General features: G+C 37.3%; 1 protein-coding gene across 1 annotated transcript in view; it reads right to left on the bottom strand.

Moving 5' to 3' along the window:
- Positions 1–1,281: 1,281 nt before the first annotated feature.
- Positions 1,282–14,117, bottom strand: part of LRP5 (LDL receptor related protein 5) — a 135,297-nt gene continuing 122,461 nt past the window's right edge. Inside the window, exons 17-23 of the mRNA XM_075188600.1 lie at positions 13,776–13,901; positions 12,565–12,801; positions 11,896–12,006; positions 10,929–11,165; positions 9,311–9,453; positions 7,412–7,509; positions 1,282–5,305 (exon numbers count right to left, since the gene is read on the bottom strand). Of these exons, the coding sequence (XP_075044701.1) occupies positions 5,044–5,305; positions 7,412–7,509; positions 9,311–9,453; positions 10,929–11,165; positions 11,896–12,006; positions 12,565–12,801; positions 13,776–13,901 (1,214 nt within the window). The 3' untranslated portion in view covers positions 1,282–5,043. The remainder of the gene's footprint in view (positions 5,306–7,411; positions 7,510–9,310; positions 9,454–10,928; positions 11,166–11,895; positions 12,007–12,564; positions 12,802–13,775; positions 13,902–14,117) is intronic.

The following is a 14,117-nucleotide window of genomic DNA, read 5'->3' on the forward strand; positions in this document are numbered from 1 at the left end:
TTTCCTGCTGTTTATATGATACACCACATTGCGCCCAAGTTCTCTCAAGACATTTAATAATACGTACCCATTTGTGAGAAATATAGAATTGTTGCCTTGCATGTTGGTTATTGAAATAAGTAGAGAAGCCCCATGCAAGCAATCCAGATTGTCGTTGGATGCTTGAACTTTGTTTCACACAAAGGTCGGTGCACAAGTTCCTTTATATGCAACAAAGTTCACAGGTTGAGTGAAGAGGGGTAGTGGCAGACTGGTGGTAGTCTTAATATTGATGCAGACAACCTCAACACCGCATACCCAGACATAATCACACCGATAGTGTGTTCCCTGACACACTATTCACACTGACAGCTTACAATACACACTTCAAACGATTCCGATTAATGAAGAGGTCGGCCGCGTAGAATCATGTCACTTTCATTGGCGAATGTATTAATATTGCTGTTAAGGTGTTCGGTTAAAGAGGCGCCGACTCTACAATGTGCTTTACAAAAGCTTTTACATTGTAGAGTCGGAGCCTCCTTAAATGAACACCTTAACAACAATATTAATACATTCGCCCATGAAAGTGAGATGATTCTATGCGGCCAGCCTCTTCATTCATCGGAATCCTTTGAAGTGTGTATTGTAAGCAGTCGGTGTGAAGAGTGTGTCAGGGACCACACTATTGGTGTGATTATGTTGGGGTTCTCTACATCGTGTTAAAGTACCCCACCCAGGCAGACAAACACATTCAAGGAATAGAATCCTGATTACAATCAATAGTGCAGTGTTTTTGATGCATTTCTAATGCATCTGCTGGAGTCCAGTTGTGTGGAGTTCTGCTGAATAAACCAAAAGTGGATTAAAAATGCATATATTTACTAAACTGCAGGTTTGAAAAAGTGGAGATGTTGCCTATAACAACCAGATTTTAGTTATTTATTTAGTACATTCGACAAAATGACAGCTAGAATATGATTGGCTGCTATAGGCAACATCTCCACTTTTTCAAACCCGCAGTTTAGTAAATATACCCATTAGTGTACTTTGCAGGACTCCAATCCTTAAAGTGAATAAAGGCTGCTTAATTCATGAAAAAAATAATGTGCAGTTCAAAAGTGGGGACACCTGGGCATCCCTAACTTGAAAACAAATTGGCACTCATTTTTAGCCAGCTACAAAGTAGTCCATGTGATGTTTTTTGGTCACTATTGTTTTCATTTCCCTCTTAGTGTTAAGTGGCATATAGCCATGGACACCCCAATATATTTTATTAGTAATAAAACACATAACAACAAATAGCATGAAAATAACTCTTTATGTTGCATTTTCTTTAAAATGTATTTACTTCATCTTTTTCAAGAAAAGTTTTTAATTTACCAGTTCATTCATAATATTAACATGCATTAGCGAGGTGTGCACAGTTCTTTTCTTCAGCAGTAACACTGAATCATACATTTTATAGTTTATTCTGGAAAACAAACGCAATATAGTACAAGGTTAAAAGTTATTATTTACTTATAGGTGCTAAATATTAAAGGCACACTAACACTATTTTTTTTTTCCAATGAAAAAACCCCCAAAACAACTAGGCAACATATCTGGTTGATCCCATGAGCTAAATTTTTGGAGAAAAAGGGAAGTTGTAATAAAATGCCAAGCAAGAAAATGTGCTGAAATGGTCATGTAAAATATTCATATTCTGAACAAAACATGTTAACACACTTGTAGGGGAACACATGAAGCAATCGATTTAACAGTCAGTAAGTGATACATGACCAGGGCTGTATTAGGGCAATGACCTAGAATTCTCCCTTTTCTGTTTAAAACCACTTTCACTCCTATTGTGCAAACCTAATGCATGCAGAAAAAAGTAGTCACAGCGCAGAAGGGCCTGCTTTCAGTGTCCTGGTATTTGATAATAGTTACTTTTGTATTTGATGGGGAAAGTTATCCAAGATACTTAAGAATACAGAATGCAATGTGATCACTACTGGAATTGGCTATGTCTGTGCTACAACTTTCTTGAAAACTGCTTCCATGATGCAGCTGTCAGTATATTGTCTTCCTTATTTTACTGGGAAATGCGAATATCCAGTTGTGACAGCCAAACAGAGCACAACAAGAAATGCGGTTGTCAAGGGATGACATACAAAGAAGTCTGCAGCACAGATAGATTTGGTTTGGTTTATGCAGTGAGGGATCTTCTAAACTGAATTTTTAATGTTACATTTGAAAAGTGCCTTGGTTAGAGCGTTAATGTTATCGACGGTAGGCTTCATCCTTCATACCCTTGTATATAGTCCAAACGCACTTACAGCAAGACGAAATTGTAGATGCATCTCTGCTGCATAGTGAGAAAAATGTCTGAATGTTAACTTAATAAAGCCTGTGGGGTTAATATAAAATGTTCTATATTGGCTACAGAATAAAGGTAATGTGAATAAATTCAACTAAAACAAAAAAAAAAAAATCAATCAAATTATATTGAAACAAAATAAATTATTTTTACGTTCAGTATTGCTGTGAAAAGTATTTTTTTATACAATAAAATATACATTTCTATGAAGTGCTATTAGAAACATGAAATACATAAGAATTAAAGAGGAAGGTGCAAGCTCTACATATGAAAAAGGACAAAAGGTTGAAGTAAAGAGTTAAGGTAGCTACACAAATGTAATCGGGTCAATAGCCAAAAGGCTGGATTGGTGAGCAGTTTGGCACAGATACAGCCTTCTGATAAGTCAATTATATTACCCAAGTGCCAACTGAGGTCATCTGTTGAACTATTTGTCCACACTGCCATATCAAATGTGATCTGGCTGAACTGGGTTATGACCTAACTTGCACATATTTAGGGTTACTAAATTTTGCTGATAAATGGAAAGTGGTGAAGTTAATGATTAAAGTACAAATAAATATTTTCTGAATGCCTCACCTTCAGTCTATAGCCCTATAATATTTTCCTTCTTTTGGATTCAATATTTGTATCTTTACAGATTCCAAAACTGAACACAATTATACAGACGCTAATCATCATTAGGAGTTTTGCCTTAAATAGTAGGCAACGATATGATGATTTAAGTTTGGAAGCCTATAGAGACCTTACATAATCTATTTTTCAAATGCATTGCAGCTAAGTGACACATTTGGTTATATTGGTTTCAGTAGCAGAATATACTAATTTTTGCTTTACATAATAAATTCTCTAGCAATATTTTTGACCATCTCCAGTAGAGTACAACAGATTTTTATTACAAGGAACTACATTAGTGTTGATAGTGGGAGTGACCACTTGCAAGAAACTTGAAAGACTATGAATACAATGCATTAGTTTCTGATTATAAAGAGATTGAAGTAACAAAGCCAAGTGTGGAGAGGTCATTTAAAGGCAGTGTAATTTGACGGCTATAAATGTAATTATGGTACTTTCCATTACAACTGCTCATCAGTTTGCCAACTCAGGAGAAAAAAAAAAATCAAAAAAAAAAATCTTTGTAAATAAGTGAAAGTCAGGAGGCAAAGGAACTCAGACTGCAGGACCTGATCGTTCTAGAAGAAGTTTGAAACCTCTGAGTTGAGCAACCTCACTCTGGAAGAGGAACAAAGGTGACTCTGAAAAGGTTGGATGCCACCAGGACAAGATTTGGAAAAAAAAATCCAATAATTGTCCACTTACCCAATCCTGGTTTCTTTTTGCAGTCACTACTATGTCTAGTTAGTGACCAGTTAGGAATACAAAGATCATCTGCTATGTTCACGTGGTCACACACATTTCCAAATATCATAGTTTCTACTGTACAACACAAATGTAGGGTCTCCAACAGCTGCAAGGACGTGCTAGTGGTTGTAGTTAAAGCCAAAACATATATTCGCAGTAACCCAAATATATGTTACAAACTGCTGTTCTTCACTTTAAGATGGCCATATTTGTTTCATATGAACCATGTACCTTTCAGCTGAATTTCAGATGGACTTCCCATAGAGAGTGAATGGAAATAAATACAGGCAACAGTGGTTATACGCAATGAAACCGGAGAAATATAGGAACAACTTGAAATTTATCTACAAATTTTGTTTCATGCACAATGTACAAGTGGTTTACACAAATAACATGTCTCCATAATGTTAGTGATATCTGCTACATCTGTATCCAAATTTAGCATCAAATTGTCTAAACGTAAATCTGTTGTAAAGATCATGTTGTAGTCTGCTTCTCACACCTTTTGGCTAAGATCAAGTGTAGATATGCATGTACTTATTGGGTTTAAAGGTAAGGCAACATCACTTGGTCCTCTAGCTAGGGAAAGTCTGAGGTGCCAGTATGAAAATACTACCCATAGGTGAGGACCAGTATTACGTGATAATAAGGCGGGATCTCCCAACATGTAGTGCACATGCACTTTTGATTTTTTTTCAGCATGCCACCCTTCTTTTAGCTTGGTGAGAATTTTTTTTTTTAATAGCACTGTCCAAAAGGCTGAGGCCTTACCAGTCCTGTGTTGAATTAAATTATACACCGTGTGCTACTCCACTCCTTCTTTGGTGCGTCACATTTATTTTATTGGATGAGGTAGCAGACCAGCCCTTATGGGTCCCCTCTACCTAACCTAGGGGAGGCAATTCTGAAAGCTCCAGTACAGGGGAGAACAAAAGAATTCTGCATCCCTGGGAAAGCCTTGGCACAACCCAGGAATGCAGAGACCTTTCATAGCTTTGTGATGAAGGGAATGAAATGAAGCACTTGAGCATGGCACCTCGGGATTTAAAAAGAACATCATGCTGTAATTCCTATTGGAAACATGGCACTTAAATAATAATTAAAAAAAAATTATAAATATTTTTCCCACTGTACAATGTTCACAGTCCCTCCCCAACCCATTTGTATTCACATTTATTTCCCCCCCCTCTTTCTTCTTTGTTTGCTTTTATTTTATTTTTTTAGAAAAACAATCGGAATTATCTTTAAAGTCATAAAATATATATATTTATATATTTGTTCTTTTGTTCATATTTAAAAATATTTACAAATTAAGTGGGACAGGTTCCTTCTGCTTGGGGTCATGAGGAGTCTGTACATGGTGAGGGGGGCGGTGGGTAGAGGTGGAAGTAACTCCGTTCTGTGGTTGGGGACGGGGGACAGCTTTCCTCGGCTGACATGTACTGACTCCGTGGAGTGGGAGGAGGTGGGTACGGGTCTGAATCAGAATTTAAATCCATGTAGTATTTATTAGCTTTCCATCTGCTTGTGGTGTAGTCACTATCACACACGTCTGTGCTGCACGGTGTGGTTGGAGGAGCAATGCCTCGAATAAGGTAGGGTCTACAAACAAAACAAAACAAAATATGTTCAGTGGATTAAGTAAAGGGTTTTATATTTTATGATCTTCATCTTTTCAAAATTCCCCAAATTCCATGGACATTCTAGGGTGCCACCCTTGGGAGCGGCACCCTAAGAAATAAAACTCATTCACATTAAAATGCCAACCAAATCTCACCTAACAGAGGATAGCCCCTTATGCCCCTTTTTAGCAATGTCAACTGTGGAGATTTTGTTCCCGATTGTTAATTGGAAAATGCACAATGGCTTTAATATAGTATAGTAATATAGTCCTATCTTTTTTTTTTCAATCAAAAAGCAGTGATTTCTTGAAAGTTTCTTTACAGATTATTCTAATGAGTCACGTTATTCTCGTCTGACTTTTTCCCTTACTTTACACTACTGTTATTATGCTTGTAATGTCCTCACCTTTAATAAGTAAACTTAAAAAAATTATATATATCTCCTTTAAAACTTTTCACATTTTATTTTCTTACATGGTGGAATCAAAATAGATTTCAACTTATTCTGTTCTTACATCAATCAGCACAAAATATTCTGTAATGTCAAATAAAAACAAATGTTTTCTTAGATAAAAAAGGCAATTGATTAGATAAGTAAATTACCCCGCTTTATTTAGTAGAAGCACCTTTACCAGCAATTACAGTAGTCTTTTTGGACAAGTCTCAGCCGGATTTGCCCATCAGGACAAAGCAATTTTCACCTATTCTTATTTGCTATACCGCTTGAGTTCCACCACATTGGATGAGGCCTGTTGGGTTCAACACAACTTTCAAATCATTTCACAGAATGAGATTCTGACATGTCTGTGCTTTGACCGGGTGACTACAGGATACTTATTGTACTTTGTACTCCAATGTGGACTTTGCTGTATGCTTTGTATCGCTCTGCTGTTTGACTAATATTATAAATCTTCCCCTTAGGTGTCTTGCAGAGGGGGTAGATTTTCTTCCAAAATTTATGTTGCTCCATTCATTTTGCCCTCCGTTCTAACCAGTTTTCTAGCAATCTTCCTACGAATGGTATATGGATCTCCTACATGCTTTTAGGCAAACAGTAGTGGAGTTTATCAACAATGTTTTTCATATTGCCACCCTCTCATAAAATACAGATCTGTGAAGTGTCCAGGCTACTGTTGTCCCATTGACTTTTATCCCATCTCTTCTAGGTCAAGACACACTTCTCTTGCACGGTGCTCATTTTTATTTTTTTTGAGGGGAGGGGGGGGCCCTATTCTAGACAATTTGCAGCTGCTTTTACTGTTCTGTGGTCTTCATAATTAAGCTCTTGGCTATTACATTTCTAAACAATTGTGGGACCTCTCAAGACCAGAAAACACTGGACTGCACAAGGCTTTTTTATAGGTGTATTTTAGCAAGTAGGGTAAATACGTATATAATTAAGAGGAAAAAAACCTTAGGGCAGGGATTCAATTAAATGTGAAGTCCTTGCGCAGCCTCACGGATGCTAGGGCAGAAAAACATAGCTGATTTTTGCTCGCAGCTTATAGAAGTGCGAGCAAAACTCACAGCCTTTTTACTTCCTGTAATGCCCAGAAATGTGTGAAGGTTACCATCACACAAGCCTACGATGGTATTTTAATTGTAGCAGTGAATAGAATTCCCCCTTAGAGCTGTGTTTAGAATTTTGTCATTGCAAAGTATTTTGTATTTATTAGTGGTAAGAATTTCCAAATATATCCATTTTGATTCCATAAAACAAAATATATACAGCCACTGTATTCACCCAGTGACATGTTTGGGAACATACCTTTCTATTGTCCCCAAAATAAACAAAAATCACACAAATGTCTGTCTGCAGAACTCAAATATTTTATTTAACTTTTAATAGATATTTTGTCAGATTCTATAGTAATAAACAAATACAAGATTTGCAATAGGATGCACAACAGTTGTTTGTGACCTAAGAATGTTAGAAAGCAGTTTGTTACATAGCTATTCATAAAGTGCAAGTCTTGAGGCTATGCTAAGATCTGAAAACGACTAGTTGCAAAGTTTTGATGCCAAATGTGCAATTGCTTGCATTAATACAAGTGGAAGTTTTATCTAGTGTAATAAGAAATCATACCTGTAAGATCTAGTAGTGGATGGACTGTTAGATGAGTAGAACACTTCAGTGTTGTACAAGGACCGATCTGTAGCCGGTGATGGAGGTGGATTCAAGATCTGGAAAGACAAGCTAAGTTAGTCATCTAATACATTAGGCTAAAGCTGGGTACACACTACACAGTTTTCATCCAATAATCGGCTAAATCAGCCGACTCATTCAAAAGTCGGGTCAGTGTGTGCAGTGACACAATGGTCGAAAGTCCGCCCAAATGGACGATTGTCGCCTCATTTGGTTGGTCGTACCGTTTAATATTTTCGTTCCAATCTCGTTTCAGTTGTGTAGTGTGTATAAACTTCCGACCGATCTACAACAGTGAGTACGAAATTGCAGTCGTTGCTCACAACATGGCTGTAAAAAGTCGCTAAACGGACATCCGCTCTTCCCTTTATCGTCCTAAACAAGGCTAGTGTGTATGCAGTCCCTGGACTGAGCGATCAGAACATCGATCGCATGTAAAATCGCTCGGCATAAAAAGTTGGTTGAAATTTCTGTAGTGTGTATCCAGCTTAACTGTAGTTTTAATTGAATACAAAGAGAAAGTCGTAAGCAAAACCAATCTTTATTCTGTAAATCCATAAAACCGCACAGCATATCGGCACAGTGGCTCACAAGCTTGCAGCAGGTAATGCTTGAATGTCTGTTTCAACAGTAACGTTAAAACAGTGCTTAGAAAAATCATCACCATTTATTTATATAGCGCCACTTATTCCACAGCACTGTACAGAGAAATCATTCACATCGGTCCCTGCCCTAATGGAGCTTACAGTCTAAATTCCCAAACAGAGAGAGGGCTGATTGACTGCACAACTTTCACACTGACTGAGCAGCACAGGTCTGCTGGTCAATAACAACCATAACATGTGTGGCCAAATCACTTTCGATGTCAAAAAGGAGACAGAATGGAGAAGGAAAGAGATTAGAGAGTAATCTACATGTCTGTGGTACACAACAAAGATGGGTCTGTTTTTTGACAGAACATTTAAACTCAATTGCCCTTAAACTCATAGGATCGATGATTGTGCTAAACATAATTTGCTTGGAACAAGTACCCGTAGATCTTGATTTCACATAGTACAAGCGATGGAGCTCATCCACAGAAAGATATGTCAGGGCCTTTTATCTGTCTCCATGTGAGATGATTAATATATTAGAAAGTATTTCCCTTAGCTATCACAGGGTCTTGGAATTCCCCAGCTGTCCAATTGGCCTCTTCTGTGTTTAGATGTTATCACTATCACTGGGCAGCAGGATGTTTCCTTATGCCAATATCTCAAAGACCACCTACTTCCAACACTGTCATGCAAACAGCTGGCAAAAGAGGTCCAGCTATATGAGAAAGATTGCAGCTCATCTGGCAATCAGGCCTCTTGATTTATCACTGTTTCTCATACATGACCATTTAGATAGTGGCTCAATTAGATTCAGTAAGATGCTGGCTGGTCTGGAGGGGGCGGCATCTGCCCCCTGGGCTGGGTCACTGGGCTACCTGCATTTTTTTCCTTTCTTTAAAATGTTCCTAATAGGCTACTAAGCAGAGTCTCGCCCCCAGGGCTACAATTTGCCAGCCAGCCCACCCCTGCTGATCGGGCCCTTTTCACCTGGCCAATGGAAAACTTCCAAGTATTTGGGACAAAATGTTAAATAATAACTTTCTACCATACACACTTTACTGTGGTACACCAAGGCTCTTAGATTAGAAGTATTATATCAGCTGTCAAATGTGTTTTACAGCTATATTCCATTGAAGCCTGTAATGTATTATAATGCTTTATAAATGGAAAAATACAGTGTTGAAAAACTAAAATGATAAGATTTAAAACCAACAGCAAGTCTGTTAGCGCTAAATGGATGTCTCACCTGAGGGTATAGAGTGGCCTTTGTACTATTAGAGCTGCTGGAAGAGGCTCCAGTCACATGATTCCGATCATATAACGGAGCTCCACTGCTGCCACCCCCTATGATACTCATGGAGCTGATCATTTGCTTTCCACAAGGTATACCTGAACAGAAATAAATAATGATTTAGCAATTAACTTGCACTGGGTAATTAAAAACATAGGTAAAACACGGGTATTTGCTTTGGCGAGTGCATGTGCTAGTGATAATGTACCTTTTAATTTGTAGAAATAAAAAATATATATTTTCACATAAATTAAATATGTACGCTGATGGTATACCAAGTATAGTGGCTTCAAAAAGCATTCCCATTTTATTTTCTTATATCATGGATATGCAATAGATTGCACAAGGGTTTATTTAAGAGCATTTTGCCAATGGTTGTGAATACGCAATTCACTTTTTTTCCCCATAATAATAATAATAATAATAATAATAATAATAATAATAATAATAATAATAATAATGTATGCATGTTTGTTTAGCCTTAGGATTCTGGCAGTTTGTCAGTGTTAATAAATCCAAAATAAACCTATTTATTTAGATTCCATGATTTCAGAAAATAAAAAAAACACAAAAAGGGTAAATAATGTATGTAGACACCGAGATAGTCCATGCACTACAACCAGCATTTCTGGGTAACTTGAGAATAAAAAAAGGTGTAATACACAAAACTATAAACACCACAGAGCAGCAAGCACAATATCTAAAGTATAAAAGCATCATATATTTTTGTGATTAGCTTTTGTATTTGATGTGTAGGGTTTATAACATATCCATAGTGTTAAACACCAACTCATTTAATACTATTTTTAAATCAGAAAAAAAGGCATTTAATCCTAGAATAGGTACTGATTTTTTTCAGACAAGTTACCTCATCTTCTTGTTAAACAAGGTAGCATTATGGAGATAAAAACAAAAGGTGTAATTTGATGAGAAAACAATGAAAATGAATATGGAAGTTTGTGTCAAACAGTTTATGTGAAACCAAGGCCCGGACAGTGTTTAAAGCTTAGTCGAGTAATCCATATGACTCAATGCTTTAAATTTTATTGGATCAGGTTTCAGCTGATCCTATATATTCCTGCTTTCCAGCTGCCACGGCAGATTCTTTAGGAGCTACACAAGAAGAGCCCCTCGGAGCACATAATTACAAGAGTCCCTATCTGGATTTGCTTGTTTATCACAAAAGACTGGTTATTAACTTATCCCCTGTGTTGGGAGCTGTAATCAAAAACATGTCTGAGAAGGCTCCAGAGAAGCAGGAAAGCTTCCTAGTACCAGATGCTTCATAAAACAGAGGCTATGATAATTAATCTCCAGACATAACCCATAGGGGGATGAATACAAAGTTAAGACTATGAACACATTGGTGTAGATACAACTGAATAAGACAATAACAAGGTGCACAGCAAACAACTTTTCTGTTCCTTGCACCAATGACTTTTTTTTACACAAAAATGATACTCTTAATGAAGTTCATACTTGAATATAAAACACTGTAAACTTAAGACATCATAAAGTCCCCTGAGTTCTTCTATTCCAACAATATCTTTTTTTCTGGAAGATCAACACTTACCTGTGTAGGTGCCAGGCTGAGAACTTCTATTTGATATGAAGTTGAGTGGAACATGAGGGGTTCCACTGATGTATTCATGAGGGAAAGGTCCATTCGGTCCAGTGTACCTTTGACACACAACTCTCTGACACACAAAATACACCCCGCCAAATACAAAGACAGACAGAATAATGCCAATCACTGGTAATATTGCACTGCTGTGCGAAGGTGTCTCCTCAGATGGGGACTTATTCATTTCTGAAAGGAAAACATGAGACCATTATAAGACAATAACTGTACTGCCCAATAAAGACAGGCAACTAGACAACTCATCAGCAAACAAGCCTAAACTAAGCCAAAAACACAAGTTGCCGTTTATAAATAGAGCTATACATATGGGCCTGCATGATAGACACCTAGTGGAAAAGTTATTCAGCTGCGAGTTTCTGGCAGATTTGAAAAGTGGAGATGTTGCCTATAGCAACCAGACTGTAGTTATTATTTAGTACATTCTACACAATGATAGCTAGACTGCAAATGGTTGCCATAGGCAACATCTCCACTTTTCAAACCCATCAGAAACTTGCAGCTTGATAAATGTACCTCCTAATGGAAGATCATTAATTGAAATACTTTTGATTGGATCTGTCCTAATTTGGCGTATCATCATCAACATTTATATAGCGTCAGCAGATTCCGCAGCGCTTTACAATTGGGAACAAACATTAATAAAACAATACTGTATAACACAGACAGACAGAAGTAAGAGGGCCCTGCTCGCAAGCTTACAATCTATGGGTGTATTCCATTATCTTAAAACTTCCATGGTTAATATTGCTGCTTTGCATCTTTGCATGGTCACCAAACTCCCGAGTGTCATAACCTGTATATATTTTGACGTTAATAGTTAATTGATAGTGGGAAGTTATGTGAAGAAGTGAGCTAGTAAAAGCCAAATGCTGAAAGGAGGTGAAACTCTGATACTCACCACACAGGATTTCATCCAAGTTGTTATTGCAGTCCAGGACAGTGTCACACTGCTGCTTTGTCATGAGGCACTGACCATTGTCACAGCGGAAATGATTAGGTAAACAGATCGCTGCAATACATGAATAGAAACGAACGTCGAATGTGTGTTAAATTACGGACTGATAAATGTCAGGCTACAACACAGGCTGGACTGGAGTGTCTAGTTCTCCTAACTATCTTCACTCTCATAGAACAAGTAGACTTCAAATTACTGTGGGAAGATCAGACAAATGTCAGACAGCAGATATATATATATATATATATATATATACATACATACATATGTATATACATATGTATATACATGTACAAGCCCAATCAACCTGCTTTTCAAAATAGTATTTTAAAGTTAGGTGAATATTTTATCATTGTTGGGGACTAAATTATTTCTGCAATGAATATGTTAAATGTTTTTAAAACTTTTCCTCATTTTGACTTTGAAAGCATAAAAAGGGTCATGCTGATGCTCAATAGCTAAGATTAATCCATCTGTGTTGAAAAACATTACATATATGAAATGTTGCCTGTTTGTGCTAAAAGGATAAGAGTCAACTGTGTCCAGCACACACAAAATAATATATCTCCTCTTTCTATACATAATCAGTTTTTGATAAATGGATCTCCTTACATTCACAATCTAGTTCGTCCGACTTGTCCTGACAGTCATACTCTCCATTGCACTTCTTGCGGGCATCAATACACTGTCCTTTCTCACACTGGAACTGATTGGCAGAACACAAGGGGCAGTTCTCCTCATCACTCTTATCTTCACATTCTGAGAAGCCATCACATCGCCAGGACAGAGGAATGCAGTCGATCTCACCGGTGGCACATGTAAACTGCTCTGGAGAGCAAGTTGGAGGCTCTGTGCAACAACAACAACAACAGATATATTCACCTTCACTGCCTGTAGTCACTCATGTTGTGCTCTATAGTAAATTCAATGAACACATTCTCTCCAAATACTTCTCATATATATATATATATATATATATATATATATATATATATATATATATATATATATATATATATATATATATATATATATATTTATTTGTAATTATCTCTCATACTTGCCAACTCTCCCAAAATGTCCGGGAGACTCCCACATTTTGCGAGAGTCTCACGGACTCCCAGGAGAGTGTGGCAATCTCCCACATCTGGCAGAATTCTGCCCACTTCCTAGTGAAGTGGGCAGAATGTGGTCCAAAACTTTGCGATTCACCGGGAATCGCGGTGTTTGGCCCCACCCCCTGCTGTCAAATGACGTGATCAAAATGATGTGAATTTTGGAGCCCCATCCCCATCACGCCCACTTCCCCCGGCAGCCAACTTCAGCAAGTTGGCAAGTATGTTATATCTAGAGTTAAAGTTCCTAGAAGACCCCACAGGAAATTACAGTGAAATTGTATCTTTTGAAATGTATGTCAGCTGATGGTGATTTGCAGGTAAGAGAAGTTTACCCACTGACTTTACATAAAATATATGGATTTTTTTCCCCATCATGTGACTGCTTAAGCAGTGCTAAAAGAAGCCTAATTTCCCATAGAAGTAAAGGAAATTAATCTTCAGGGAGGCCTCTGCATGGATCCTATAATAAACTAGTATTTCATCACAGTTCTTCAGCTTAGGTAATACATTCCAAGTGCAGATTTTAGATTTGACATTTACATCTTAAATGGTCCAGTCATTAACGGTTTTAATATACAAATCCTAAATTGTCGCCTGGTAAAATTTACTAGACAGACGCAAGTAAAAACAACAGCGCGTTTGACATAAATCCATCACATTGTCTATCAGATAATAATGAAAAATAGTAGTTTTCATAAAAAATACCTCCACATGTTAATAGGTTCTGCAAGAGGACGAGATGGACAGGACAGGAACATCGAGGAGTGCCATCTCCTTTGGCAATGCAGATATGAGAACAGCCTCCATTATCACGTGAACATGGATGTGCCGCTGAAAAATACAATTAGCTGTAAAATATATTGTTTTTCAATTCTCTGCTTATACATAGCAAAGATCCGACAGCGTTCGCACAGCATGACTAAATGAGCAAGAAAAGTGGCCTTAAAGGTCTATTTCTTTCCAATATGTGCATTAGTTTCTCTGAACACGCAAAAATAAAAAGAAAGACATTATTTATTCCATTAGGGCGGCAAAACAGAATCCAAA

This window comes from Mixophyes fleayi, chromosome 10 (assembly GCF_038048845.1).
Source record: "Mixophyes fleayi isolate aMixFle1 chromosome 10, aMixFle1.hap1, whole genome shotgun sequence".
Classification (NCBI taxonomy): Eukaryota; Metazoa; Chordata; class Amphibia; order Anura; family Limnodynastidae; genus Mixophyes; species Mixophyes fleayi.